Source organism: Equus asinus, chromosome 10 (assembly GCF_041296235.1).
Source record: "Equus asinus isolate D_3611 breed Donkey chromosome 10, EquAss-T2T_v2, whole genome shotgun sequence".
In the NCBI taxonomy this organism is placed as follows: Eukaryota; Metazoa; Chordata; class Mammalia; order Perissodactyla; family Equidae; genus Equus; species Equus asinus.
Window position 1 is genome coordinate 99,826,040 of NC_091799.1, and position 26,158 is coordinate 99,852,197.

General features: G+C 40.2%; 1 protein-coding gene across 8 annotated transcripts in view; it reads left to right on the forward strand.

Annotated features, from left to right (window-relative positions):
- Nucleotides 1-26,158, forward strand: part of CTNND2 (catenin delta 2) — an 888,692-nt gene that overhangs the window by 759,382 nt on the left and 103,152 nt on the right. For all 8 annotated transcript variants that reach the window (XM_070519868.1, XM_044779487.2, XM_070519864.1 and 5 more), the window contains one exon: nt 12,099-12,272. In XM_070519868.1, coding sequence (XP_070375969.1) covers nt 12,099-12,272 — 174 coding nt within the window. The remainder of the gene's footprint in view (nt 1-12,098; nt 12,273-26,158) is intronic.

Here is a 26,158-nt window from a genome sequence, read left to right on the forward strand (position 1 = left end):
GCTAGATTCCCGGCCCTGCGTTTTCTCCTGTCACGAGTCAGCACTCTGAGCCTTCCATCCTGTCCCTGAATTGAGTAGCCTCTTAAGAAGATTGAGCTGTGGTTCTTAATTCAGCCACTTAAAATCCTCCCACCGGGGACATGCAACAGTCAGGCAGCAGGTATTCATGGAACCTACTGTGTGCCAGGCATTATACTAAGTGATGTCAGATAACTCAGTTTTCCTCCCCAGTACTTAAGGAGGCCAGATCATTGTGGGTTCTGCACATTTTCAATATCAAATAAATTAAACATGGCTTAACAAAGGTATAATGGGTTCTCCTCATGGTTTCCTTTTGCAATGTTATATACTGTGGGGCCCGGTCCCTACGCTGCTTCATCCTGAGAAATGAGCCAGCGTAATAAAGGTTGAAAATAACAGCTTCTGGGCAGGAATGCAGTGCTTCCCTGTCTGCCCAGTGATCATAATCCCCTGTCTCACCTCCTGCCTAAGGACTCAGAACCTACTGCATGGGCCCCAGGCAACTTTGGAAGGCAGATTTGGAAAATGCCTTTATGCAGCATTAGCTTGGCTAAAAAAACTTTAAACTGAGATTGAATTCACTCTGATTTCAAGGTTTTCTCTCCAATCTGTTGCTCAGATTCTGAAGCACATCCTTCTGATGGCCCCTGTGCCTGTCACTGGTGTCTAATTTTTTTTTCTTTTTTTTGCTGGGAAAGATTTGCTCTTTCCTAGCAAACAGAGCTAACATCTGTTGCCAATCTTCCTCTCTCTCTTTATGTTTTTCCTCCCCAAAGCCCCAGGACATAGTTGTATATTCTAGTTGCTAAGTCCTCCTAGTTCTTTTATGTGAGCCACCACCACAGCACAGCTGCTGACAAACAACAGTGTGGTTCTGTGCTCCGGAACCAAACCCAGGCTGCTGAAGCAGAGGGCACCAAACTTTAACTGCTACGCCATTGGGGCTGGCTCACTGGTGTTTCATTTTGTAAGATTCTGCTCCAAACCCTTTCTTCAGCTCTGCCAAGGTGCACTCACATGGCTTGATGTCTTTCAAGAGCCAGGTGAGGTTATGAGTTGATTGGGTCCAAGAAGTGAGGGGTCAGAAGAGAACATTCATGGACTTCAGCTCAAAATATAGCTCATCTTTCAAGGTGTTAGCTGCCTCCGTGAAAGTTTATGGGGAGAGGTTTTCCAGACTTAGAACACTGGACTTAGAATCATATTTTATGACTTCAATGAGCTCTTTTCTAAGTTGAGTAAGATGACATGATTATAGCATTTTATGATTTCTGCCAAAGTCTAAATGAAAATTTGTATGGCTCGTTTGTCCTATTTTGTTTACAATAGTATTTAAGGGAAAAAGAAAGGATTTCTTTGACAAAATTTTACTAAAATTACCATAAGTTAAAATACAGTTGAATATTGTTATTTATAAAGAAGCTTCAAAGTTACGATTTTAACCAAATGATAGGTTTTTTAAATAGTGTTTTATCTGGGGGCCCGCTTGGTGGTGCAGCAGTTAAGTTTGCACATTCTGCTTCAGTGGCCCAGGGTTCACTGATTCGGATCCCAGGTGTGGACCTACACACTGCTCATCAAGCCATGCTATGGAAGGCGTCTCACATATAAAATAGAGGAAGATGGGCATGGATGTTAGCTCAGGGCCAGTCTTCCTCAGCAAAAAGAGGAGGATTGGCAGTAGACGTTAGCTCAGGGCTAATCTTCCTCAAAAAAAGAAAAGAAAAGATATTTTATCTGGGCTCTAATATAATACAAAAATATTTTGAAGTGCCAGAAAATTCACTATCAAGTATATGGAGGATATAAACAGATAACAGTTATGCTTGTTTGAAGCATGGCTGTTTAGTATTTTTTGTCAAGTTCAAAATATTTGAAAAGCCAAAAGTAAAAATTGTCCTTCATTTGAAGGCTGATGGAAGGGAGGCAAAGCTGAAAGGCCTGGAGGCAGGAAGGCGAGCCAAGGTGCAATTTAAGATGAAACGCAGAAGGAGAGGAATAGGAAGGCACCATCAAATCCAGGGGGCCTCCTGGCATGGCGGCCAGTCCCAGAGAGAGAACTGAGTGAAGATGGCGCCACCTGCTGGGAAAGATGGGCATCTGAGCCAGCCCATCCCTGGGGTCTCAGCAGAGCAAAAGGGCTTCTTCACCCTGAGGATTTCCTCAAGTGCTTTGCATTTGGAGAAGGAAGGCCACCCCTCCAAGGAGTCTAAAGGAATTAAAGGCCTCAATTAAAGGCCTCAAGTGATAGGAGGAGTCAAGGTCCTACTGTAAGCAGGTGGCAGCAAGGTGAGAAATGTTCCTAGATCTCTCCAGGACAAAGCATCCCAATCTTTGCTAACACCAGAACTGCAGGTTACCTTCAAAGGCTTCAAACTGATTTAACTCACCTAGAAGCTTCCAGAGAGTTCTAGGTTTACAGCTTTAAAAATTATCAGATATCATCCATCCCCTGGAATCTCTGTTCTCATAAAGTCAGGTTTTTAAAGAAGATACAGTGATTAGAGAAAATATATAATACAAAGTGAAGTGAAGAAAGAAATATAAAACAAATGTGTATACAGATATAGACATTATGTAGATAAAACCTGGCTGGTTTTTTAAAATATGTGTCATATGCAAACATAAAATATAGGCAGGTACAAAAACATGTTTCCAGAAAAAATGTGGTAATATCAAAGACAGAAGATGATGGATTTTTTTGTACTTATGTATTGACAAATTTTCTAGAAGGGACCTACATTTGTAATCTTTTCAAATGCCATTTAAAAAATAATATTCAGGGGCCGGCCCGGTGGCATAGTGGTTAAGTTCACGTCCTCTGCTTCAGTGGCCTGGGGGTTGCAGGTTCAGATCCCACACCTGCACACTGCTTATCAGGCCACACTCTCGTGGCATCCCATGTACAAAGTGGAGGAGGATTGCCACCAATGTTAGCTCAGGGACAATCTTCCTCAGCAAAAAATAAATAAAAATAATAATATTCAAAAGGCACTAAGTCAATTATGCTTATAAAAATCTATGTGTTTTTTTTTCTCTTAAATGTAAGATGCCTGTGAACATAAGGGGCTATGTAAAATAAAAAGTTGTCGAACTCACAGCAGATACTTCCCAGGACAAAGGAACCAGTGACTTTATCAGGAAGCAAAAGAGATGACAATCTTAACGGTTGACTGATTGCCTCTTTGCGGAGTTAGCTGGGTTCTGTGGCTCTGTTCTATAGTCTACGGAAGCTCCTTAGATCTGTCACATCTCCTCGCTGGGATGCTCCCTCCTTCTCATGGCCCAAGGGGGCTCTTCACATCCACAGTCCAGGAGCAGAGATGGGCAAAGAAGACAGGTGGGGTGGGGAGTGCCCTTTCCTTTGGAGCCCACCTGAAAGTCATAGACATCGGTGTTGCTCACACCCCTTTGCTCTGTGTGGTCCCATTAGCCCTCCAGCTGCAAGGGAGGCTGGGAAGTGCAGTGTTTTTGTTGGGCAACCATGACCCTGGGTGAACCTTGGACATTCTCTTAACTAAATGAAAAAGGGGTGAGGTGGCATTCTGAGGGGCTGCAGTGGGAGCTCTCCGTCCCTGTGAGGGGAGATGTTTTATCACTGAAATTGTTTAGAATTGTCTGCACATAGTAATTAAAAGAAGACTGACTTTTATTCCTGTCACTGTTTGGAAATTCTCTGCAAACGGTGCAGCCCCTGCTTTGGGGCAACCAGGTGACTGCACCCACTGCCCACCTTGGCACAGGACAGTCAGGAAGAACAGGTGTGGGCGCATCGCCCACTCTGCCTCACCATGCACGCTCTTGTATGCAGCTTATCACCGGCCTCGGCATGACCTCTTTTCTTGGCAGTAAATGGTCGTTTACACCGGAATGTGGAAGGGCTACCAAGAATTCCGTTGTAGGGGTACACCATGGTGTGTGACCCGGTCCCTGAGTATCGGAAAATTAAGTAGTTTCCAAATTTTGACTAATATAAACTGTGATAAACATCTGTGCAGTTAAATCTTGCATACATCCCTAATCACGTCTCAAGGATAAATTCGTAGAAGAGAAATGTCTAGACCAGGTGAATGCTTGTAAGGATTTGGATACATAAGCCAAAATGTATCCTAATGTTTCTAGAAGCCAGTGACAGTTTAAGCACATTTTGATTTGATTTATTATCACTTGATGGATCTGCCCTTCATGACATTCTTGATGCTTTTGAGGGCTCATTTCCTAATGTCACAGGCTGGTTATCTTTCTTCCAGATAGTTTTCATTTTCTTAATAGTAAGCATACTTTTTCTTTTGCTGCTTATTACCATTTCCTTTCTTGTTTTTTTTTTTTTTTTAAAGATTGGCACCTGAGCTAACAACTGTTGCCAATCTTCTTTATTTTTCTTCCTGCTTTTTTCTCCCCAAATCCCCCCAGTACATAGTTGTATATATTTTAGTTGTGGGTCCTTCTAGTTGTGGCATGTGGGACGCTGCCTCAACATGGCCTAATGAGCGGTGCCATGTCCACGCCCAGGATCCGAACCCTAGGCTGCCGAAGCAGAACGTGCGGACTTAACCACTTAGCCACAGGGCCGGCCCCATACCGTTTCCTTTCTAACCATCTGTTTATTTCAGCTGCCTTTCGTTCCTCACGGCTGGTTCCAGTATAGTCTCCCTCTGCTTTCACCTCACCATATGCCAGGAGCTTGGTGACTCAAGACATGAGATTTCATGTCCTCAAAGCAACAAATCGCGTGCGCCTACAAAGATCACGGCTGCACTTTTTTTTTTTTTTTAAAGATTTTATTTTTTCCTTTTTCTCCCCAAAGTCCCCCAGTACATAGTTGTATATTCTTCGTTGTGGGTCCTTCTAGTTGTGGCATGTGGGATGCTGCCTCAGCGTGGTTTGATGAGCAGTGCCATGTCCGCGCCCAGGATTCGAACCAACGAAACACTGGGCCGCCTGCAGCGGAGTGCGCGAACTTAACCACTCGGCCACGGGGCCAGCCCCACGGCTGCACATTTTTACGTGATAACTCTCCTTTGCCACTACCCATAGATGAATCAGATTCTTCTACTTCTTCTTCTGCGTCTCTCATATAGAATATATCCCATCCCCTAGAAATGCTGCTGTTCGCTCTCAACGAGTTTACAGACTTAAAACTCTATTTTAAGCATCTCGTTTAGTTTCCTTATTTACGTTGTAGTGTTCAGCGCTCCACACCCTTGATAAGTATTCTGTGTTTGTATACTGGAACAGGGTTTCTCAACCTTGGCACTGTTGACATTTTGAGCCAGATAATTCTCTGGTGTGGGGGCATTCCTGTGCATTGTAGGATGTTATCAGCATGCTAGCCTCTACCCAGTAGATACCAATAGCACCACCTCCCCCATTTGTGACAAACAAAAATGTCTTCAGCAGTGCCAGTTGTCCCCTTGGGTGGGAAAGTTGCCCCAGTTGAGAACCACTATACAAGGCTGTCTTTGAAGGATGTATCACCAAAGATATAAACAAACACACAAGACTACAGGATTATCTGAAGGAGATTGGCATGTCAGGGACAGAGCTCCCTTTAAAAGGCAGGTAATGGGGAGGGTCATGGCCCAGGTGGATGAGAGGTTAGGCGCAGAGAGAATTCTAGATTAGGATTAATGCGTTCCCCTTGCTTCCATCACCATGAGGTGGGGAAGGGGCAGGTGAGCCTGGTAATGTGGACCAGCCTTGATAACCCTCCTCTGTGGGGCACAGTGCAGCAGCCTCATTTTGCCAGTCTCTGGAGCAGGCAGCATCACCCACCTACCTCTGACCTCTTCCTAAGGGATGTGTGCCTGCACAGCCTCTTGGCCCCACACCCACAGAGGCGAATCAGCAAGGCTATCTACAAATGTCTTCCCTTCTGATGCTTTGTTCAGAAAACACCATACCCTGCCTCTGCTTTAATACAGGTTTCTAATCTCTCAGATGCAAAACCCCCCATACCTTCTGCAAGGAGATCCTGGAGACCATGTGTGCCTCACAGATACAGCTAACTGGCCACCATCTCTCACCTGCATCCTTTGCTGCCCTTTGCACAGCTCATACCCCCTGTAGCCAACGTCTTCTGAACAGCTTCTGGGGAAATTTGGAATCCCAAGCTACTCTTTTCTTTGAAATCTTGAAGTGTCAACACAAGAATCATTTCTCTTTTGGCTTTTTACTGTTGCTCAGAGTTTTTTAATAACCATCACTTCTATTTCTCACCTCCCTTCCTTCTCATGCCCCCCAAATCTGGGAGTGATAATGAAGCACTGAAACAAGAAAATCAGTTAGTGACTTCACTGTTCAAACCACGTCAAGCAAAAATGGCATGCGGTGATGGACTTGTGGTTAGGTTGTAGCTTTTTAAAATGCTTAGTACTGGCTGCAGCCTGATTAAACCAAACCCTGCATGAGAGAACATCCCTGACAGATTACCTTCTTAGAACCATCTTAGAGCATCTTCTCTTCCTGCACTGTGCGATGTACAGTGTCTTCAGCTGGGCGGGAAGAGTGGGATTTTAAAATCAGAATGTTTTCCTGTCTCTGCAGATCCACTCCCTTTAACCTGCAGTATCTCTGGACTATTTTGTAGTTCATTGAACTCCCTTGAAAAGGAAAACCTGCACATGTGTAATGACTGTGGTGCCCCCTCAGTGGTAGAGAAATCTAGGCAGTAGAGATGCATTCCACTGGTGAAGAGGCCTTTTCTATTTGTGTTCCAAAGATACAGCTCAGCAGGAAAAGCTCTTTTCTTCACATAAACTGGGATGGCTGTGACATATGTGAGAGGAACAGTGGCATATTTTAGCACTTCTCCTGAAATGTAAATCCTTCTCCCCTTAGGCAAGTGCTTCTTGTTCCCATCTTCATGGTACCCAGCCCAGTGCTTTGGAGATGAAGACTGGGGCAGTTGTAGGCTCCTTGAGAGAGGAAGAGCTGATGTTCTCTTGTAAACTTCTCATTCAGTAGGGGCTTTTATAAATGTAATAATTAGAGTCTCCTGAGCCGCCATCCCTTAAAGAACCCCATGTTTACAAAGTCTCTTTGTTAAACGTATAGACATCTTTACTTTCTGGTTTTTGAACTTTCTGATTTTTATCTGTAAGTCACATCTTTCTCTTCATATAAGGAGCAAATTGCTTCCACTATTCCATCTTCAAGTCAACTAAGATAGAATTCTTTTAAATAGAATTTAAGCCTGATGGAGAAGCAAAAGCATTAAAAACAAGTCCAAAGAAAGGCATTTTTCTTTTCTTTTTTTTTTTTAACCCACACATTGAATACATTCCCACATCTATGTGATTTTATTCCTAAGCAGACATTTCTTAGAGTGGCTCATGTGTCTCTCCTTCCCTTACCATGATCATATCAAAAAGCATCGTGTCAGGGCGAGCCTGGTGTAGCGGTTAAGTTCATGTGCTCCACTTCAGCAGCCCAGGGTTTGCAGGTGTGGATCCTGGGTGCAGACCTACACACCACTCATCAAGCCACACTGTGGCAGCGTCCTACATATAAAACAGAGGAAGATTGGTGCAGATGTTAGCTTAGGGACAACCTTCCTCAAGCAAAAAGAGGAAGATTGGCAACAAATGTTAGCTCAGGGCCAATCTTCCTCACCAAATAAAAACTTTTAGAAAAGCATCATGTCCAAACTTTAGCAGCCCCTTGGCTTCTAACTTGGGAGCATGTTGTTCACTTCCTTTTCAAAAGGTTTGAGCATCACATTCTTGGAAAGAGAATATCTATTTTCAATTTTATGCAATTTTAGAAAGTGAATGATATAAATTGTTCACTGATTTGTTTACTGATATTACTCATATAGTCATACATTTAAAGCTAGTAAAGAAATATTATGTTTTGTTATGAAGGTATGATAGGTTATTGAGTGTTGATACTATGTGGGATGACAAAGCAATCAGTTTGCTCTGTGACCTACTGTCAACATGATCCTGCCACATTCTCCTTGTTTGCTGCTAGCTTGTCCCCACGAGAGCGCCGTGGCAGAAAAGACATGGTGTAGCTGGAAGGTCCTGCTAACATCAAGTTTTCTTAGTCCTCACTGTGATTACTGTCTTAGTCTGCTATAGTCTGAGTGCTTTAACAAAATACCATAGACTGGGTGTTAAGCATTTATTTCTCATAGTTCTGGAGGCTGGAAGTCCAAGATCAAGGGGCTGGCATATTCAGTGTCTGTTTAGGGCCTCTTCCTGGTTCACAGGTGGCCTTCTCCTTGCTGTGTCCTTACATGGGGTAAAGAGAAAGCTCTGGTCCCTTCATCTCTTGATAAGGATGCTAAACCCATCTTGGGGGCTCCACCCTCATGACCTCATCAAAACCTAATGACCTTTCAAAAACCCCAACTTCAAATACCATCACATTGGGGATCAGAGCTCTAATATATGAATGTTGGGGAGACACAAACCTTCAACCCATAGTATTATCCATAAAAAAATCTCAAAAACTCTGGTATAACCCACTCAATCCCTAGCTTCATGAACTCTAAATATATGTGTAAAATTCTAAATTCCTATAAACAAGAAAATGAATAAGCGGAGCTTTATTCTCAGAGAAATACGCTCTCTGATATTGTTTCCTATTTAACAGCTATGACTTGCTTGAAGTGTAATTTGAACATTTAAGTAACACCTTTAAGAATCAAGAGCTGCTAGAACTTCTGAAAGTTTTATTTGTTAAAATATAACAGATGAAAATAAAAACACCTGCAAAACCGAGGAACATTTATTTAACTTTCAAGCATGAAGAGTAAAACTATGAGGAGGGGATGGTTTCACTGAAAAGTTCCCCCAGGCTGGAATAAAACTTTTTAAACCACAAATATCTTTCTCCTTTTGCTTCTGCTTCCCTTTTATCTAGTCTCTTCTTGATTTTTAAACTTTAACCTGATAAATGAAGATATAGAAATACACACTTGTATTTTTGCGTATGTCACAAATTGGCAGTAATGCAGATACTGTAATCAAAAAATACTCTGCTAGCATGGCCCTGTGGGTTTTCTAGAAATACTTTGTCTCCTTGGTTGTGCCCTGTCTTTATTACATAGAAAGTTCTGTCTCCTGACTTTATGACATTTCGCTTCTTTGTATTTTATTTTCATATTTCAAACTCAGAGAATTTTGGGGTAATGTGCCCTCAAGATATAGTCCAAAACAAACACAGTTCGCATAAGGCTTATAAATTTAATCCTGTGTTCTTAGGACTAATGAGCTGGATGATCAGTGTTCTGGCTGTGTTAAAGATTGAGCTGCTGCTTGCCTCCAGTCCATGTGCTAGTTCTGTAGAAATTTAAGGATAGATGCATCTTTTATTTAAGTTTATAAATTGACATATTTCCACTTTGGTAAAAGAATTGCGTATCCCATGATTTCTCGTGGATCCTTACTGCAGAAGAAGGTTAGCATTAAAAATCTGTATGTGCAGGATGGTTTGACAACTTTAGTCTGATCTTGATGTCACCGTTGCTGTATAGTCTTGCTGATGTTGACTTGTTAGGTAATGTATGTTGAGTATGTCGGCACAACTCTTAAAGAAGACTTCCGGTCTTTTTATAGGGGATGAAAACCTATTTTTTAATGGACGATTGATACTTCTTTCCCTATTAACTCAGTAAAAGTTTGAATGAAGTAGCCAGATCAAGGCCAAATACATTGACGGGCTTTGAAATAGTGCTTTTTCTTCGGTCTTGACGTGCCAGGTGCTGTCAATGTTCCGAAATAGCAGAGACTCTCCTTTGAACCCCGTTTCTACTTGTCATCAAAGATTATCCATATTCACATCACTTTTCCTTTTATTTCCTTCAGATTCTCTCTGTCACCATTAAAAAAGGATTGTAATAAATGGTATTTAAGAGCTACATAGATCACATGTCAGAGCAGAAGAAAATTGTCTACTGATTTAACCATTTATCCTGTTTTATTGCGCAGGAGTTAGAAAACGAGAACAAGATGAAACCCAGCAAATGATAACACAGCTGCTTTTTGCTCTTTTTATAGTTTGGCTGTCACATTTTGTAATGAGCATGCAAATACTGCTTCTACATACCTCCTGCTGTTCTGTTAGTTTGTACATGAGAGGGAAATTTCATCCTTGTTGAGTTCTAAATTTCCTAGTCTGATTTTTCTGAATATTGTCAAATCTTTATATGAAAATGATAGCATAAAAGTTTTGAGGAGATGACAAAATAAAAAATGAAAAAAAAAAAACCAAATGAAATGATTTTCCATTTCCTGTTGCGCAAGCAGATAGATTCAGTACCCCAGGCTGGTTTCCTTTGAGAAGCTAATATTACCCCTGCTTCGTCATTGAAATCAACAAACCTGCAAAATTACTGTTCTTTTGTGCTAGTGCCATCCTTCCATCCAATGCAATGAGACAGTCGCAAATAATGAACCAGGAGTGATGTGGCAATTCTGGTTCACTTTTAATTTTGTTTTTTTTATGTATTTAGAAGAGATGTGCTGATTTAATTGATAGGCTGTGCATGGGTACAAAGTTATCTTTGAACAGTTTAGAAGTGACTTTGGTTAAAAGAACAGGAAGATTCCCACACTGAGTGCCTTTGTTATAAAGTTGAAACTGAGCGACACTTTCATTGAAAGTGACCTTTAATGGGATGTCCAATATCTATCCATGGGATGTCATTCATCTCTGTGGGTTAGCCTTGACTTAAACTAAGCTATATCGTAATTGAGAAAAAGAAGGCATGAATTTTTAATTTTTCTTATGGAAAATAAATGATGAAATTCTTGAATTTATTTGTGACAGTTAAATAACTTTATATTATCTCTATCAACACTTCAATTTTTGTGTTACAAGGATATGAAGTAGGCCTTTATTTTCTTCCAGTAAAATTTTCAGAATGAAGGAACTTACACAAATTCTGAAATTTAGTTTTGTTTTCATATTTATACATACATATACACACACACACATATGTATATACATAAAATATCTACGAGAAAGCTTAGTGTATGTCATTTAGATTGTATTTATTTTAAACGGTCACTAGTACTTCATTTCTACTCTCGTTATATTCATTGCCTTTATTTTTCATAAAAGATAAAGGCTGTATGTGATCAAAGATCAGAATCATTATTGCAATTTTTAATATTTTTTAAATTATAAGAGTAATAGAACGGAAAATTTGAAGTATAGAAAAAAAGAAAGATATAAACATTCTATTAATAAATTTTTATTATCATTACAGGTTTTTTATGATGCATTTTACTTGATATAAAGCACAAACCCCATACCACTTTGCATCCTGCTTTGTTCATTTAACTTTTATCATAATCGTTTATCCAAGTTGCTACACAGTCTTCATAATTATCATTTTTAATAGTCTACTGATATTCCTTTCTGCATATAAGGCATAATTTTTAAATTATGTTTAATTAATTTTTAATTACACATTTTCCTGTTATTCAATAGATTCGGTTCAGAGCAAACTTAACAGAATTGCTGTAAACTCTAGATTTGCCTGTAGCTCATGTCAATGCATCTAATAAACCATAGCAATTTTCTCTCTTTTGTCCATTCTGTCATTTGTTTGATGCCTATAGATGCAATGATAGTACTCGAAATCAAACAAATATTTATTTTACAAGTTATCTAGGAATTTATCACAGTTAACACTTATGGCTAAGTGAGGAGATTTGATTGTTACTACTATGTTGTGCCAATAGTATGCCAACTGTAAAATACGCTGCCTTGTTCTTTAGCCTTCTTCTACTCTACCCCATCAAAATGAATCCATCTCTTCTCCTTTCCTATAGCAGTGTGCTAGAGTGGTGCTCAGAGAGCTTATCCATTCCACTGCCAGTTGCATTCACTTATGTACATGCTCCAACCCCTCTCCCCTCCATCAGAAGCTCTCGGTGGGCAGGAGAGGCTCTCCTGTTTTGGGTGGTCCCTGGACAGCTAATACATTACCCTACATGCAGTAGATATTCACCAAACGTGATGACTCCCTGCTTTTATTTTTGTCTGTAATGTTGCAGAAGGCAATACTGGGAAGTGTAATGATGTTAAAGATGTTGACTCTCTCATTTTTCTTCCACCAGTGGGATGGAGTAGGACCTCTTCCAGACTGTGCAGAACCACCAAAAGGGATCCAGATGCTGTGGCACCCATCAATAGTCAAACCCTACCTCACACTGCTCTCTGAGTGCTCAAATGCAGACACGCTGGAAGGGGCAGCAGGCGCCCTGCAGAACTTGGCTGCAGGGAGCTGGAAGGTATGACCAGTTCCTTACAATAAAAAAGAAATCTGGAATTAAGAGCACGCTCCTAGAAAGTAATAGGAGTCCAGTGTTGAGAAATGCAATTCTAATCAAGTTTTTGAGGACATCAGAGAAAGACCAGTTACATTGAACTCTTGGACATAGAGAGGTATTTTGTTGTTGTTGTTGTTTTGTTTCTTTGCTTTTTTGTTTTTTGTTATTTTTGCTTTTTTCAGAAGCTAACGTCTACTTTTTTTAACTTTTTATTGAGATTATGATAGGTTACAACCTTGTGAAATTTCAGTTGTACATTATTGTTTGTCAGTCGTGTTGTAAGTGCACCCCTTCACCCTTTGTGCTCACCCCCCACCCCTCCAAGAGGTATTTTTTTTTTAATTCTTCTTAAGAGCTCAGGGGTCCTTGAAGATCACTACAAAACGCAGATGAGTAGATGTAAGTACAGTCGTTGAAAATGCTGTGATATGCTTTCCGTTCTGTTTGTGTAGCTGAGCTACTTCATTTTCGGGGGAGATTGTGACAAGTTGATGCTTTTCAAAGCACTATTGTTGACTGGTTAAGGGAGCTCGTACCTAAACACTTTATATAAAAACCCATGTGTATCCCTGTGATGTTATAGCTTGTCCCGTCCTGGCAGGAAAAGAACCTCTTGCATTTTTAAGTTATGGGCTTGTAGAGAAGAACGGTATTGCTAGTTATCTTTGGCAAAAATGTTAAAGTAAAGCAAATGTGTGATTGGGAAGGAGATCAGGAGGGCCTTCTTCTCTGAGTCCTGATAAACACACGCTGTTCCTGATGGGTTTCCACAGAAAATCTCCATGACCCTCATTTTGGGTAGAAAGGGATTCACCATAGCAAAGAATTCTTGAGTATGGCCACTAATCATTGCATGAACTAACTTGCCTTTTGCATAAAAAAGTGTAACCTCTTAGAATGAGAGGAAATGGGGAAAATATCGAGAGGAAGTTTGGACCTCTACCATCCATTTTCCATTCATTTAATATCAAAGGCTGGGGTTTGGGATATGCATAAATCACTCTTTTCTTTAACATTCATTTTCTTCAAAACAATGTTAATATAGAGACATAGCTACAGATAATTCTCAGAAGCTCAGTACCATAGGTACCATACATACTGGCTTCAGTATTGTCATGTAACTATACCCTCCCTTCTTATTGTACCTTTCAATATCTGCCTTCTTGTTACCTCTCTGTCTCTGTCATCGTTTGTTTCCATTGTTGCAGTCCCAGCTGCAAGACTACTGTCTTTCTTGGGTGTGACATCCCAGCTCTTGGGGCCCAGTCCCTGACAATAACTTCTCAGCAGTTGGCTACCGATGCATGGGCAGGCCCACCCCTTCTTTTGAGAGTCTTAGGAATGAGCATAATTGACCCTTTCCTCCCCTGCCCATAGGCAGCCCTGGTGTTGTACCGCAAGAATTCAGGTTGGGCTGGGCTTGAAATGTAGTGATCTGTTGGTTTCAACCAGAGAAAAGCTTCAAAAGTAGACTCATGCCAGGCAGAATTCCAGAGTATAACCTTACATGTCTAGAAAAGAGATAATAATGGAAATCACTCCCTTAAACTAATCCTTAGATCTTACCTCCCTCTAAATTTAGGAGGCTTTGACTCAAATCACAATTCAAACCTAGGCTCTACCTTTTCTGAGCTTCTTGACCCTGGGCAAATTATAACACCTCATTATGTCTGAGATGTGTCATCTGAAAACAGAGAAGACCGTGGCTGCTTCACATCGCATTATGCAGATCAGTCATGACACTGGATGCAAAGATGGGAGTGGGATGTCCTAGGCCACCAAGGGGTTGTCACTATGCATGGCTAAGAGTACTTAGGTGTTGCAAGTCCCTACCCAGCTCCCCTGCCTTGGGGGACTACCTAGATGGGCATGGGAAAGTGGGCTCTGTGCTGTAGGCATGAGTCTGACCTGAGGCACAACGCCATCTAGATGGTGGCAAATCGAGTATGCCCCCTTAAAATATGATTTTTTAGTGAATTATTATTTTCCTTGAGAAATACTTAGATTCTTACCATAAGAATTTAAAAATGGAGAAATGTCTTTGAGCCCTGGAAGATTTTGAGTGTAAGACTACAACCTTTGCTTTAAAAGTTAAACTCTATATTCCTTATACTCAAAAAGTTAGTTAGAAACACGGAAAACATATTAAAGACCCAAATAAAACTTCCAGAGTTTAAAGTCCAATGTTTGAAGCAAAAAATACATGGAAATGATATTAAAAGCATATTAGATATTATGGAATTAAAGATTAGCAAACTGGAAGACAGCAGTGGAAACTATACAAAATGAAACACCGAAAAAAGAAGGAAAAAATTTACAATGCATCATTGAGCTTCAAGTGGCCTGATGAATGTGTGGAGTCCCCAGATGAGACATAAAAGAGAAAGAGAACAGAAAAAAATATTCAAAGACATAGTTGTTGAAAATTTTTCAAATTTAATAAAAAAAACCATAAACTCACAGATCCAAGCACAAGAAATATGAAGAAACTATACCAAGATACATTATAATCAGATTGCTCAAGATCAGTAGTAAAGAGAAAATCTTAAAAGCAGCCAGAGGAAAAAAGACGGTCCATACCAAGAACTGCACCACTTCTAAACATCAAATTTGAGGATCAGTGTCACCAATTATTCATTGATTTTTATGAGTCCTTTCTGAGCTACTAAGAATGTTCTCTAGAAGGGAATCTGGTCTGTAAGCTCTTTGAGGGCAGAAGCTAAGTCCTATTTATTTCTTTGTACCCTACTGCTCAGCCCTCTGCTTAGATGAGCAAAAATACTCAAATGCAAGTGTTTAACTGACATAGCATCTATAGCCACATGTCTTTTTTGTGGATAACAATCTTTCATATTTATATACATCTATCAGTCACTAAGCAGTTAATAGCACATATTATTACCAGGCCATGTACAGATGGTCACATTTTATGATTCTTTATTTGGTTCTTTGATTCAGATTGGAATATATGGTCAATACAATAAAATTGACAGAAAGGAATTATGGGAGAACTGTTTTCTTTTCAGTTTCCAGACTCATCAATGCTTTGCAGGCTGCAGATCTAGATAGCTTTGCCCAGTTCCACAATTCCTGCAGTGCTGAACTTTCTGTTTAAATTACCAGGCTCTATGTCTTACAGGTCGTCAGATCAGCTGGGAGAGCTGCTGAGATATGTCTGGGTCTTTAGGTGTAGGAAGTAATAAAATGATATGTTTACTATTTATACTACGTTATAGTAATTTATTTTACACTAATTTATATTATGTTGATATTAAAAATTCTCTCCTACTTTTGGATTATATGAGAATTATGGAAGAAATATGATAAAAGTTCGCAATATTTTCTAGCAAACACATCTTGCCGACTGTTTTCAAGGCATAAACCTATACATTAATTTAGCACAGTTGTCTCCAGTGTAAAATTCATGTCTACATATGCAGAGAGCATTGATTTGGTAAATTTTTCCATTACTAATAGAGTAGAGACTACCAAGAAGGAAGCAGAAGGTTCTGGAACAGCTGAAATCAATGTCGCAAAAGCTGCTCTGTATTTTAGACAAAGTTTAACAACTATGACCATCAGATTTCCCAGTCCACATCAGATTTCAAGCAACAAATTAAAAAGTGCAAGGAGCACCTCTTAAAAACAGACAAGCAGACACACAGATCTGCCATAAGAAGGGAGGATAGACACCTGATGGCAAAGAGAAAAGGTGGAAGAGTTAGAAAAAGTAAATACTAGGCTGCAAGAAAGAAAAGCCATCAGAGGCCATTCAACTTTTTGGCTGTTTCATATATTTTAGTAACTGGAAATCATAACGCTGACCCACTGTCATTAAGAAAAACTTAAACTATTACTAGTAATTTTAGAAAACAGAAAGCATTTTAGAAAGATTTCTATCCCAATGGTTAAAGTAGAATTTTGACTCTCAGGATCTCCAACTTACTTATACGAAGCACTGCCCCTCCTATTAACTCTAGACAAATGGAATAATCCTCAGGTAGGGCAAGGGGCCGCTAAGGCATGTTTGTGTGTTGCTATAAATATATATACTTACGTAAGAGTTTTCTTATCAAAATGCAAATACACAAGCATACATATAATTCAATCACATTTTTATCATTTATTGTATAATTTATTAATTTACCATATTAAATGGTAAGGGAATATATGGAAAGGCAGATAGATAATCCATGGGGTTGATTTGAGAAGATAATCATTAAGCCAAACACTGATAAATTGTTGTAATTTTTAAAATATTGAAAATAATTTGTACAAAGAACAGAGAAATCCTTACTTAAAAAAACTTGATTTGGGGCTGACCTGGTGGTGTAATGGTTAAGTTTGCATGCTCCACTTCGGTGGCCAGGGTTTACAGGTTCAGATCCCAGGTGCAGACCTACACGCTGCTCACCAAACCGTGCTGTGGAGGCATCCCACATATAAAATAGAGGAAGATTGGCACAGATGTTAGCTTGGGGACAATCTTCATCAAGCAAAAAGAGGAAGATTGGCAATAGATGTTAGCTCAGGGCCAGTCTTCCTCACCAAAAAACAAAACAAAAACAACTTGATTTATGAAAAACTTGAGTAATTAAAAGATTGATTTAGGATACACAACAGCATCCAAGTTTCATGTGGACAGTGTTACCATCTGAAATCTAGAGTTCTAAGAATGTGTTTTTATAGCAACTGTTGAAATTTGGTTGCATTTTTTTAGTGTCCTTAACTTTTTATGACCCAAACAAAAGCAGAAATGTGGAGATAAAACACCAAAATTTTTTTTTAAAGATTTTATTTTTTTCTTTTTCTCCCCAAAGCCCCCCAGTACATAGTTGTATATTCTTCATTGTGGGTCCTTCTAGTTGCAGCATGTGGAACGCTGCCTCAGTGTGGTTTGATGAGCAGTGCCATGTCCACACCCAGGATTCGAACCAACAAAACACTGGGCCTCCTGCAGCGGAGCACACGAGCTCAACCACTCGGCCACGGGGCCAGCCCCAAAACACCAAAATTTTGCATGGAGACAGCTTTTCATAGACCTCATCATCTGGAACAATGACTTCTCTTTATGGGAAGATTGTGCACACTCTTTTTCTGTGACAAATTGACTAGCAAACTGGATCTTCATAATGGCCCTAAACACCTTTTAAACTTTAAAACATTCATTACTTGGTTCATGAGCATCAAAACATAATGGTATTATGGCAGAAGCAAAGTGATAAATGTTTTTCATAGCCAACATGGACTTCAGTTACCTTTTTCTCATTTACAGTACAGTGATTTTGTTTGTCATAGAATATTAAAACAACTGGAGATAGTAGGTTGAAGATGTCCACAATATGAATGAATGCTCTTGCACCTCCTGTTTATGGGTTATTTCTATTGTAATTGAACTCTGTGAAAGCCCAGGGTTTGAAGTATAGAAATATTATCTGTACTTGCTATTTAACCAAACATTTTAGCTATCTTTGTATAGTCAATTTTCCTCCTAAAATTAGGATTGTTCTTAAAGAGTCTATTATTTTCCCATTTCTTTTTAAAATAAGATAGAATAAAGAGATAGTTGGACATTAATCTGTTAATATTTAAAGAGGTAACATGATAAAACATAGATGTAGGGAAGAAGGAAACAGAATCTGTGGCCATGTGACCCAAATGAATAAAAAATAAGAGAACTGGGAAATTTGAGACTTGTCCCAAGAGATAGGGACAGCAGCTTTGAGAAGGGCACTGAATTTAGTGTAGCTTAGCAGTTAGTGTGTCTTGTAAAAGAGAACCAGGGCAGATTAGTGGAGTGCAGCAAATAAAAGTAAAAATCATAATTTGACATCTAAGGCAAAGAGAATTGCCTTTGCCCTAGTTAACAGTGCGATGTCAAGCATAAGGTTTAAATGCAAAGAAACAGAGTTTTGAAAGATTATGGTGAAAATGGAGCAGGAAGCATGAAGGGTTAGAAATTGGGCCAGAAAAAACACAGAGGTTATATGAGGACTCTGCCCAATCAGCAGACTCCTAGAGACATACACTCAGTTGGACATGTTGACCAGCCTGAGGCAGGACGGGGATGGGCCCAACCTAAGGAGAACAACGTCAAGTGAAGCAGAGTTCTAACCAAGTCATGGACCCTAATTACACATGACAAAGTGACTTCTTCTAAGATCCCAGTAAGTAGTACTGATAGCAAGAACTGCACTTGTGTTGTAAATGCCGTTTGCCTCCAGATTGACTGTAGAATAAACTTGTGTTCTGATAATTTATCATTACTTTCATCATTGTCACTCAGTCCTCTGGCTTCCAAAGCCCTGAGTTACAGAATTGCATTATGAACCTATAGAAGCAGCTAAACCTGAGGGACTCCCACTTCCAGCCAAGATGCCAAGATGGAGTGACAAGGTCCCAAAGGATTTACCTTCCTTTAAGGAATGACAACAATAACAACAATAAAGAGAAATAGTTGAAACAATGGCTTTTAAGATGCTAAACCTTAGTCAATGAAAGACAGTGATCTCTGAGAGACAGGAAACAAAAAAGGTAAGCCCCATGATTACCCCACCTCATTGTCTTGAGAAAGCTTCTAGACCACGGCACAAGGATTGGGAACCTAGGAGGAGCTTGGGAATCTGGGGAGACCAAGGCTACCAGAGTTCATAGGACAGAACACCAAAGAGGAGAAAGCCACACATAGAGAGAACCCTAGAGGTCTACAAAGGGTCCCCCTCAAATATTAAGCAGAGAACTAGCAGTGCATGCACGTGAGGGAAATACCAAAGGCTGAGGAAAGAACCTCCTGAAATTATTAGAGGAAAAAAAACTTGGCACTCACAGAAGGATGAGTTTAGTGTGCACTCTCAAGAGCCAGACAGGAAAACCTCAGAATTCATGGGCCATTGGGTAGAGCACCCAGGAGGGCCTTGCCTCAGTGCTGAGGTATAATTAACCATGGGCTAAATATGATCTAGTCTTTCCTGTTAAATCTTAAAAGTAAAATCCAAAAGGATCAGTAGTTCCCAAGTAAATTCACTGCATCCTAGATCAAAGCTTAAAAATATCTATAGGAATACATACAAAAATATCTAGCACCCAACAAGTTAAGAATGTCTGGCATCTAATCAAAAATAACCCTAAAAACAAATAAACAGGAAAATATGGTTCATAACGAGCAGAAAAAATTGATCATTGAAAACCAATTCAGAACTGATGTAGATGTTAAAATGACCAGACTCACAGTTGTAATAACTGTATTTCAGATGTTCAAAACATTAAGTATAAATGTGAAAAATATACAAAAGACCCCAATAACATTTCTAGAGTTGAAGATGCAATGTGTGAAATGAGAAATATATGGGTAGGGATTAAAGGCAGGTTAAACATTACAGAAGAAAAAGTTAGTGAACTTGAAGACAGCAATGAAAACTATACAAAACGAAACAGAAAAAAGGAAAGGAAAGTACAGATCATCAGTGAGCCTCAAGTGGCCTGATGTACATATAATTAGAATCCCTGAAGGAGAGGAGAGGAAAAAAAGAATATAAGCACTATTTGAAGAAATAATGATTGAAAATTTTGCAGATTTAGTGAAAACCATAAACTCACAGATCCAAGCAGCTCAAGAAACCCCAAGTACCAGAAACGTGAGGAAACTCTACCAAGGTGCATCGTGATCACATTGCTCAAAATTGGTAATAAAAAGGAAATATTAAAAGCAGCCAGAGGAAAAAAGACACGTCCATATAAAGATAAGGATGACAGCTGATTTCTCATCAGCAACAATGTCAGTGAGAAGACAGTGAGGCAAAAGTTTTAAACATTGAGAAAAACAACGTAAGCTGCTGGGTCCAGTTGTATACAGAGTTGATTTTGGTTTGGTATCTAGCAGGCACAACCTGTTCCCGAAGGCAACTCCCAGGATACCAGTTTACTTAGAGCAATTGTAAAAGTGTCTGTAGAAGAAACCCTCCAGAGCCCAGTTAAAGACGTGGGCTAACCTGAGAACTGACATGGTTAAGTACCTGAGCAGCGAGGTCAAAGAGGAATTCTAACATAAAAACTTCAGTTTAACCGTCCCAGCATGATCAGAGCTATGGTGGCCTGGGACATGACACTCAATATTCTGTTCTTCAGTCCTGAGGACAAGCAAGTGTTCATAAGCCCTGCATCAAAAGTTCTAGCATTGCACACAAGGACCACAGAATTAAAGGGTGATTTTGGCTTTAGGAAAAACTAGCAAAGGAGCCTGTGATCACTTTAAACCCTAACAGCACTTTTATGGAATTGGTTAGAACTTGCTGGCCCTATCAAAAATTGCAGTGGCTTTGATCCTTTCTGCATAGTTCCTTTCAGTGGTGAATGCTGTTCTTAAATAATAAGCGCTTGATGCTGGAAATCAACCTGACATTTTCTTTCATCAATTAAACTTTTTTTTTTCAGGAAGATTGGCCCTGAGCTAACATCTGTGCCCATCTTCCTCTACTTTATATATGGGACGCCTACCACATTCACATCAGCAGTGCATAGGTCCCTGCCTGGGATCCAAACTGGCAGACCCTGGGTCACCAAAGCAGAGTGCATGAGCTTAACTGCTGTGCCACCAGGCCGGCCCCCAATTAAACATTTTTTAATCTCCAACTATGAGCCATAAATTGGAAGACAATTGACATAAAGAGATGAATATGACTTGGTACCTTCTGTGAGGTACCTCCCAATATAATAAACATGTAAATAAAAAGTTCAGAAACCATCGTAAGTGCTATGATGGGAGTATAGACACAAGGGTGTATATATACACAATGCACAAGGATGTGCAAGGGATCATTTTTACAAGGAAGAGGACAGGAATGAGGAATCAGACTTCTAACATTACTAGTTAAAACCTTAGGGCTAAGAGTCAATGATTAGAGTTCATTTGAATACACTAACATGTCTCATTATTTAGAGGAATGCCAGCTGCTACAGCAAAAAGACCCCTAATATGCAAGGGCTCAAACAAGATACAAGTTATTTTCTCCTGATGTAACAGGTCAGGGCAGGTGTGTGAGGAGGGCAGCTCTCCTCCATGAATTAATTCACCCAGGCTGTCAGCTCTTCTGCCATCTTCAACATGTGACTTCCAAGATGTGATCACCATCCACCAGCAGGAAGCAGAAAAAGAACACAAATCCTCAACCAGAAATGTTCTCTTAAGAAAATCAAGATTAAGGGCCGGCCCGGTGGTGCAGTGGTTAAGTTCGCATGTTCCGCTTCTCAGCGGCCCCGGGGTTTGCTGGTTCAGATCCCGGGTAGGGACATGGCACCGCTTGGCAAAAAGCCATGCTGTGGTAGGCGTCCCACATATAAAGTAGAGGAAGATGGGCAGGGCTGTTAGCTCAGGGCCAGTCTTCCTCAGCAAAAAAGAGGGGGATTGGCAGTAGTTAGCTCAGGGCTAATCTTCCTCAAAAAAAAAAAAAAAGTCAAGATCACACTTACATGTCCCTCTTAACATAATCTGGGCTCAACTCCGGGCCTCAGTAGACAAATGCTTACACAAACTCATACACCACCAACAATGACTAATAATTTGCAGGCATAAGGTAATCTAAATCTAGTTTCAAGAAAATAGAGTTTTCTAGTCTAAAGGGACAAAGAGTTGCTAATATGTTCAATTTGTGTTGCAAAATAAAATGCTTAATATCTTAGTAAAAAGTAATGTCGCTCGAGTTAACTTACTACCAAGGGCTTCAATGAAAACTGTGCCTTGTACTTGCAAGACTGAAAGGGCTCGTATCAACATGGTCCCTCCAGACTGTGCCCTAAAGACAAATTTCAGATTCCCCCCACCCCATCACCAAAAGGAAGAAATTGTTTAATGTGCCAAAAATGGCATATTTTCTGGCTCCAAAAGAAAAATATGCAATCTGGCCCCCTGTCCCCTTGAGGCATCATAGTTAAAAAGAAAAAAAAGGGATGCATATTAAAGGAGAAGTTTTCTGACTTGGTGTCTAATAAGTGAGAACAAAAACAACTGAATTACATTTATTTTCTTATATTGAGTGAAGAGTCGCTGAATCTGCCATGCCTGCACTGCTTGATCACGATCCTCATTGTCTAGAGGGCAGAAGTTAGCAGTTTCACTTTGAACCTGCATTCCTGTCAGTCTCCCTTCTCAGGGGGTGTTTACCAGCCCTGCCACTAGGGGGCATGCAGGAGCCTCAGAGTATGACCTATCACAGCCTTTGTCTCAGACCATGCATGCCTATGATCTAACAAGGTCATATTTAGTTCCCCGGAAGGCATTTCTAAATGCCGTCTGCATACAGTGATGACATCTCTAATATTTGATAGCATTCACAATAAAAAAATCTTGCTCTGTGTCACTTTTACTTAAGCTTGACCTTCTTTATTTGTTCTTACCACAAAAGTCTATCTAAGTGCTTTTTGCCCTAGGAAATTCTCTTGTTGGACATTAAAATTTTCAACACTGCATGAACAGATGCAGTAAAATCCCATCTTTGCACTAAACTGACTTACATTTCAAAAATACAAACAGAAAAACACATTAAATATGCAATAGCTGCCTTTACCTTAACTAAATTTTTATTTACTAAATTGATTCATTGCTTTACCAACATAAGGGAATTCTTCACTACTCCTCTTGATTAGAGACACGACTTTTCAAAATAAATTTTGCAAACAAAAATATATAATCTTATAATGTAGCTCTGAATTTAAAGAGCTGACACCTGAATCCTATGCGCATTGCAAAGGAGCCCCAGCGTTTGAAGAGCCTTGTGTGAACACTGCCCAGTTGCTTCATAAATCTTCATGCAGCCACCAAACAGTTGTTCACCACCTGGAGGAACTTGGCAATTCAGATAATAATCCATGCTAGAGCGAATACTGGAGGAGACATGCAGGAAAAGCTACACGTTTTCTGTAGCTTTGACCTTTTTTTAACATTATTTATTAGTAAACCACCAGTTAAAATAAGACTGAATAAGTTAGCTCTTTTTTTTTTGCTTTCTGCCCTCTTATGAGAATGAGATACAACCGTAAATAATGTGGCTTTGTAAATGAACTCTAAAACAAATTTGAGAATCTCGTGCAGTCTGTACTAGAGTCATTGCAATGTCTTACTCATTGTACAGCTGTAGGATTTGAGCACGTTGTGGCCCATGACACTACAAGATGCTAAAATGCTTCTGAAAGACGAAGTCGTGTTTGGAAGAGTTTGGTTTGAAAATGTAACTTTTCTTTACCATATCAAAAGAAAAGTGGTGCAAATTAAACTATCTTAGTTTGATAAAAGAAGTCAGTGGGAAAACAATCAAGTAACAAAACCATTTAATCACAGAATACTTCTAAAGCAGGAGCACTTTGAAAATCTAGAGATATTAATCAACAAATTCAGAATTTTAGCACTATAATGGGTTCAGCCTCATAATAGAATATTTAGTACTTAAAAGAGAATACTCTCTCTCATTATTTAACAAATTATTAGCATTACAAGAGGGAAAAGCTAGTTAAATTACAGTGTTAATCTCCCTATAGGAACATAAATCAGCCTTAATGGAATCACCTTAGTTTAAGAAGGGGAGAAATTTTTGCAAAAATTATAGCCATCCATCCTGTTTATGGCTGGACTGGGGTTTTTAAAAGTCAAGTCCCTGGCAATCCACACTGGAATGAGGTAGCCTGGGTTGAAAGGGTTAAAAAGTTACTGATTTCACTATATTACCAAACCCACAATACAGACAATGAGGAACGTTGTTGGACACAAACTCATGTCAAGTTCTTTGTTTTGTGTAATTCAATTTAGTTTCATTTCTGAGCCTTCATTTGCCTGATGCAAAAAAGGCAAAAAGAACAACATTTCATCTAAACATCTCCAGCTAACTTCAAACAAATTCAAGTATTTCCGAGTCCCTTCAGGCTTAAAATTTGGCCACATTTATGTTTGTCAGCCTTCATCCTCTCCTGGCCCCTGCAGTTGATGCTCAACTTGGGGAGTCTTACAGGCATGTCCCTGCAAGGGTGGAGATTGGGTGTCCATTCTCAGTCTGGATTCATTTCTGTCTTAAGCTGCCTCCTGCCCAGTATGAGCCTCCTCAACCTGTTGGGTTCTCAGCTGGGACATAGTGATTGGTGATTGGACTGTCTCTGGTCCAAGGTGCTCTCCTGGCCTGCACCTGCCTCTCCTCACTATTGATCTCCCCTGAGATGCAGCCACATCCTCTCCTTAACCCAGACAGGCATCACCCACGTCTGCCATTTTGATGTGTCCGCCGCCTCCTGCTCAAGTAACCCCTCTACGGCCCTGGGTCCTTCGCCTTTCTTCCTCAGCTGACTTACACAGCCCACTCACTCAAGACCACGGAATTCCTCAGGGGCTACCCCATGCCACACTGGGATCACAGGAATACTCTTCCATCTGGCAAGCCATGTTGCCATTCCTACTGTGTGACCCCCACTCCATGATGGTGCAGAGGACTTCACTGAGTCTTGCGCAGACTCTGCTGAGCTCCAGAAAGGACAGCAGAGCTTCTTTTGACTCTCCATTCTACCATCTTCTGGAGGGATTTTATCATCAGCCTCTCACAGAGGGGTACTTGTCCAGGGGCACTTCAGGTGGCAGCCCCTCCATGATGCAGTCACACCCCCTGCTTCCTCTTGAGGCTGGATCCTTTCTCTCTCCAGCTCCGAGGCTCTATGATGACTCTGTGGAGAAGGCAAACTGTTCTCTGTCCATTCTCATCCCCTTTCAAGTGTATCTCATCTTTCACCTGCATCTGTACCCTCTAGCCTGAAACACTAAATATTTGCTGCTTTGTGCTCTATCCCATTCTGACAACATTTCTTGAGCCAAATAGTGGCAGAGCCTCTCCCCAGGAAGAGCCGTGGGTCAGGAGGAGGAGAAGGAACAGTATTTGCTATTTCAAATTGTCTCATCACATGCAAATAGAGTCGATCCTTTCCTGACACACACAAGGCTATTCTCTTTGTGATTCCAGTTAGACACGACTTCTTGTATCAGGTCTGCTAAATCCAGAAAAGTTGTTCTCAAGACTAGAGTAGAATGTCCAGTAGCTCCATTGACAGTGCTCAAAGGTCTTTAATTTGGGAGTTTAGAGGAGTACCAAATAGGTTATTGGAAGACTAAAATAATAACATGAAGTATGAGGCCAAGGTTAGTTGGTGAATTTGTAAGGGATTATATCAACTATGAGTGTAGATGTGTATAACTTACATTGTCTTTCTGAGATGCAGAAGAGAATGGTGGTTGAGCATACCAACTCTGGGGCAGTGCTCCCTGGGTTCAAGACCTGGTCAAGGAGCTGCAGGCTGTGTGACCTTGCTGTGCCTCTCTTTTCTCGTCTGTAACATGGCAGTAACAATAGTACCTACAACATAGAGTTGAGGTGAGGATTAAATGAGTTAATACATGTGGGGAAAAAAAAAAAAAAGAAGAGTACCTGGCATTTGGTTTAAGTGTTAGGTTTGTTTTCACTGAGATTATTTTGAGGGCTCATAAGTCTCCTGAGGTCCTCATTGGGAAAGCATATCACCAGGAACAGTTTGGGTCATGTTTCTGTGCTTTTGTCTCCTGAACCAGATCCTCCTCCTCCATCTTCTCTTTGTCATCCTCCCCTTCCTTTCTTGCTCCTCTTTCTTCTCTCCCTTCTCCTCATTTTGAATCATCAAGCATCCTCTCTTCGGCTCATGGACCATTCTTCTTAAAGGCATCCTGGTCCATGCCTTTTGTCCCTTCCCTCTACACTGCTTGGTACATGATGCTCTGATTCTGTTTGCAAAAGTCAAGCTCCATCCAAAGATTTCCTCATCCACAATGAGTTATGGTATACTTTTCTCCC